The sequence below is a fragment of the Charadrius vociferus genome, unplaced genomic scaffold (genome assembly GCF_000708025.1).
Source record: "Charadrius vociferus isolate BGI_N301 unplaced genomic scaffold, ASM70802v2 scaffold650, whole genome shotgun sequence".
Classification (NCBI taxonomy): Eukaryota; Metazoa; Chordata; class Aves; order Charadriiformes; family Charadriidae; genus Charadrius; species Charadrius vociferus.
In genome coordinates, this window is record NW_009646736.1 from 5,838,766 (window position 1) to 5,844,127 (window position 5,362).

Consider the following 5,362-nt stretch of genomic DNA (forward strand, 5'->3'; position numbering starts at 1 on the left):
ATAGGAGAAGATATGCACGACAAAAAAAAAAAAAAAAAAAAAAAAAAAAAAAAAAAAAAAAAAGGGGGGGGGGTAGGTGGTGGTGTCAAAGGAAGAATATGTGATGCTTCCCCTGCAGGGTGTGCCTTATTTTTCTGTTTTATCCATCCAGCTGGTATCTTCCAGCAACAGAGGCACTTTAGCTTCTGCCTCTCTTTCTCACACTGAGGGTGACTGATCCATGCTTGCCCTTTGCTTCCCTTATTATTTTAATGCTATGAACTTCTTTTGGATCAGAAATTATGACGCTAAATTCATGTGAAGGATGCCTTACTCCTATTGAAGACTCTGAATTTTTAGGGGGAGTTTTTCTAGAGTATAATTCCCTAAAATCATCCATGTAGACTATTAACCTCTTCAAAAGAGCATGATTATTTTATATATACAACCCAGTCCCTAGATTTTTTGGAGGTTATCATTCATTGCAGGTATTTCATATAACATTAATCACGGTTCACATATGTTTAAAGTAGTTAAGCTGTTTTTCTGTTGTTGTTCTGAATGAACACAAAGCCCTCTTCATCAACTCTGAAAATTCCATGATTCCGTCTCTCTCAGTGTCTGGGGAGGATTCCCAAACTCTCATACTTTCCAAAATTACTGGGTTTAAATTATTTGCTTGAAAAATAACCTTTTGGTGGGGAAAACCCTTAAATGCCAACTTTCTGACCAAATATTTTGCCTAATTTTTAAACCTATATTGTATATGGGTTTAACGTATTTTGGTATATGTTTAATACCAAAATGCTGATTGTATGTTTTGCCAGAGCAGTCCTAGGTAGACTTGAAAAATACATCAGCTACCTGCAAGCCAAGCATATTATTTTTCTCTACTGAGAATGAATGTGAAAGTTATTTGGAGTCACATCCTGGGAAGAACCACAGTTCCTGCCTCATCGCTTATTCCCTAGCTCTGTCCTCTACAGCCACAAAGGAACAATTTTAAAAAAAAAAATCGTATTAGCTTGCTCTCCCTGACAAAGGCACTAGATTCTGTTCATCTAGTTCTTTTCTGGTAATAGAACCATGTGTAAAGATCTGTTCTCTACTTGAAGGGCAGTTTCACAATGATATGGGAAAATGAATGCTTAAAATGTAGAGAAAATGATTTAAAATATTTCAGTCCCACAGGGCAGATTCCCAACTCTCCTGATAAGTAAATTTTTCAAACCCTGCTTATTGTCAGCAAACCTGCTGGAACACAGCTCCTGAACCTATAAAAATATAACTTTACATAACTCTGACAGACTTCAGTGTTACTGTTGCACATAAAGTTGTTAGAGTTTTATGGGAACTACAGAGTCTGCCAGAAAAACACAGGACAGCAGTCCAGATTCTTGGACTATGTGAAACATTTATGGGAGGTGATGGCCAAGAAGGATTACAGGGTATTAAAAGTAAAGGTATAGGACATATTTTAGATAAAGCTATATACATTACTATAGGAAAGGAAATAGCTGTACAAATGACTTCTTAGCTAAGCCAGCTAAAAGCTGCTGGGTAGTCTGCCAAGGTTGTAATAACCACAAGCATGTGCTGAACACTTCTTAGAGCTCTTAGAATAGAGAAGCTGTTTTCTTTAGCCAGCTGAAAAAGTCCCAGTCTCTTGAAATAACAGAACCATAATTGAGTTAGAGAGGCTCTTCTAGCTTTAGCAAACCAGTTGGAAAGATTTCAGCTGATACCTGGATGCTACGTTGCTTTATCTGTATTACCCATAACATTTTCTAAACCTATTTTCTTCTAAAGAATTGAATTAGCTGTCACTCCGCCTCTGTGGATTTCTTCTACAGACGATGAGATCCTGTAGTTGAGAAAACAACAGCTTCGTTGCCTTTTGTGACCCAAACGCAAAGGCAATCAATGTCTCTCCCAGTCTTGCAGACTTGTCAGATCCTGCATTAGGCGGAGTGTTTTCAGGAAGGTGTTCACAGCCCTTGGCTAAAACGGACAGGCAAGAAGTCTTAGTCACCTTCTAAGATCAGATGCAAAATGAGGAAGCCTAACAGTAACTACAGCCTATTTCTTCATGGCAGCGTAACTGCCTTTCTCACTTGGGTGCTACTGCAAGCCTCAGCAGCATCTGGTGAAAGGATTTTGTTGTTTAAATTCAGACTAACCAGACCCTCGAGTGTACCACTTTCCCTCAGTTTGGTAAATCCTCCTCTTTTTAAAGAGGGTGCAGGCTTAGTCTTGCAAGTTTCGTAGTCCTTGCCTTCCCTACAACCTTCCTGCACATCCAAAAGACCGGGTGTTTGACACAGTTGATGGGGAGGGGGATCAGCTTGGCTTAGTAAGGAATATTGTCTCATAGAGGTTAAATGAGGTGGGGGTACAAGAGAGCCTGGACTACTCCAGTTGTGCAGCCCTTCTCTGGCTTTGGGCGATCTACAGAGAATGGGTACGCAGCAGTCGAAAAGCAGGAGTAAATGGCAGCACAGCAGAAAAGTGGGAGTCGGGACGATCATGAAATGCCAGAAGCCATCGAGTTCCTGCCATGGTCAATAAAGCCCAAGTGCAGGCACGGCTCTGCTACAGCTTTGTGGTAACGCTTCTCGCAATGTCCGAGCTGACGGGGATGCTCGCATCTTGTTGGCAACAGCCACGTTAAGTCTGCAATGAAACCACTCTGTATGGACTTTTAAAATACAATCAATTGTTCTCTTCTCCCTCTACCCCTGATATATGATGAAGGGCAGAGCCATGGGATGCTTCGGTAAATGCTTCTTCAGTGCTGCCTCCATTTGTAATCTGAATTGTTTAATGGTAAAAACTTTATGCTGTTATAATCAAAGTTATTATTCCCCTCCAGATTCAATTTTGAACTTTTAGGATGTAATACTGAGTTATATTGGTAAACTAACTTTGGAGGTTTTTTTCCCTTTTACTTAAGACAAGGGTGTATGACTCCAAATGCGATTTGAATCTGCTCTTCAGATTGTAAGGTTCGCCACACTAATTGCTGTAATCTCAGCCCCTCGACAGCAGGGAACAAGTTTATTTCTGAGGATATGCTCTATTTCACATCATACTCTTCTGGATAAAGACAGTCACAGATTAAAGGTAACCTCTAGCTTGGCCCTAATAATAACACAATGTAAAGGTGCAGAAAGCAACTGTTTCAGCTTCACTGGTATCCTTCAGATAAAATGATTAAAATTACATCACTCATTTGGTACAAGAGTCATTTTAACTGAACGCTGTAAACAGATCAATGTCTCCCGCTTTGCGTCAGCATCTCTATAGTAGCAGGAGACAATTATCCTGTGACATCCTATTCTACTGCCAACACCGAGCCTGTAATGCAGCCTTTGAACTGAAGTTGTCTTTAGTGATCCTGTCAACACACAGACTAATTTATTTTCTTATGTTTTCTTATAGGGTTTTTTTTTTCTTTTCTGTAAAGCCCATATTCTAGGCCTGAATGTCACAGGAGTTCTTAGTGAACTGTGCCTAAAAAATGGAGAGGAAATTTGGTGGGAAATTTTGGAGGGCTCAGTTTGTGCAGATGTGAGGAAAAGTAATCATTCATTCAGATCCCTTTCTCTGAGTCTCTGGATAAGGACACATCCCGCACGGAAGTGTTTAGCCCTAGTTGTTTAATGGCATTTGCTGTCCATGAACACGATGTCGCTGCCCTACAGTCTCATTTCAGCATCGAAATATCAATCGTACTGTGTGCTTTTGCACCGTCGTTTACAAATGTAACGCTTTCCTATTGCTTTGTCAGCTTGCTGTATGACGTGCTCCAGATGTGCTGGCTGGCACAACACAGTTATTAGCACACTACAACCAAACCTGCCTGAATTTTTTGATTTTGCTTGAAACGTTTTCTATGTCTTCTTGACAACAAATTTTGCTTTTCACTATTTACACCTTAAAGCTTTACTTTAATCCATTTGGTCTGACTAACTATTGCTTTCTGCAGTGACTGAAAGGGTAAACGTTGGCTTTCAAGTGGGTTAATTTAAAACAATTAGAGGTGCATCCATGGAAGTCAATGAAAGTTTGCTTCCGACATTAGGCAAGGTCAGCTCTGTTTCAGTCACTATTATCATATACAGCAACCCTAAAAAGCTCCAGAGAGTTGAGCTGCTCTGAGTTACTGAGTTCATTGTTGCACGTTATCCCATATAAAACACCAGCATTAACAACAAATAGCTCTTCATTGTCTTCAGCACTGATTTTGTGATATTAAAAATTCTTACTGTGATTTTCCAAGTACATTTGCTGTTTGGAGGGTAGACTCCAGGAAATCCTTCACTCCCAATAAACCCTGACTCTCCAGATACAACTCCTCCACATGCAAATGTAGGCCTGAGAATAATAGGAAAAATAGTGCTTAATTTTTAAATATATTTCATTTATTCTTTATATAATAGTAAAGAGGCACGGACCATCTTATACTTCAAAACACAACTTAAATACTTAAAAGCATTGCTAACTTTAAACATATGTTTGTTACTTACATAATTTCATTATTGACATAGAATGTGCAATCTAACACGCAAACCGAGGTATAGAGACAATTAACTACTTGGACCTTAAATCTTGGTTTAGACAGACTGTTATCCTTCCTTCCTTTTTTAATTCTTAAGATGGAAGGTGTGGTGGTGTGATACATCATTGCAAGTTGTTATTGTAATGAAAAAAATTATAAAGAAGTCATTAGTAATGACTTTTTATAGTATGTATAATAGTAGTTACAATAGCACAGTAATAAAAATAACCTTTAATTCCTTTCTATGCTTTGAATTTAGATATTTTAATCAAGTAAGTTGCTGTGGAAGTTTTCTATACCACATGAACACAATCCACCACGTGCGCAAGTCCTGCGACTCTAGTCTGGTGATGAACTGTCCGTCCTGATGTTACTGGTGTGAAGACGTGGAGGGATAAAATGGTCAGGTGTCTGCTCCCTGCTCCGGCCACCCTGGGCTGCGCTGCGGGGGCACGCAGGGAGCCTGGAAAACCCCCACGGAGAACCACAGCCTTACTCACCTGGGTGAGTGAACACCCTGCGGAGCTCAAGGGCCTGGGGTCATGGCATGGCATGGCATGTCATATTTAGTATAGTATAGTATAGTATAACGTTGTTATGTTATATTCTATTACACGCTATGTTACACGGGGCCGCTGCTCTCGCCGATGGCTGTTTCCATGGCAAAAGCCCCCGCCCGCGCCCTCCCTCGATGCAGCGAGGGGCTATAAAACACCCGCGGGCGCTGCCCGCGCACCCCACGGACGCGCGGAGGGCACCGCTCCCACCGCGGCAGGCAGAGAGGGGCGCTGCGCGGGCGCGGAAGGAGGGAGGGAAGAGGGA

The 5,362-nt window shown here is 40.9% G+C and overlaps 1 protein-coding gene across 1 annotated transcript in view; it reads right to left on the reverse strand.

Annotated features, from left to right (window-relative positions):
• The window catches only part of PCOLCE2 (procollagen C-endopeptidase enhancer 2), a 56,479-nt gene that overhangs the window by 21,132 nt on the left and 29,985 nt on the right, over window positions 1–5,362 (reverse strand). The window contains exons 2-3 of the mRNA XM_009890385.1: window positions 4,944–5,003; window positions 4,248–4,359 (exon numbers count right to left, since the gene is read on the reverse strand). Of these exons, the coding sequence (XP_009888687.1) occupies window positions 4,248–4,359; window positions 4,944–5,003 (172 nt within the window). The remainder of the gene's footprint in view (window positions 1–4,247; window positions 4,360–4,943; window positions 5,004–5,362) is intronic.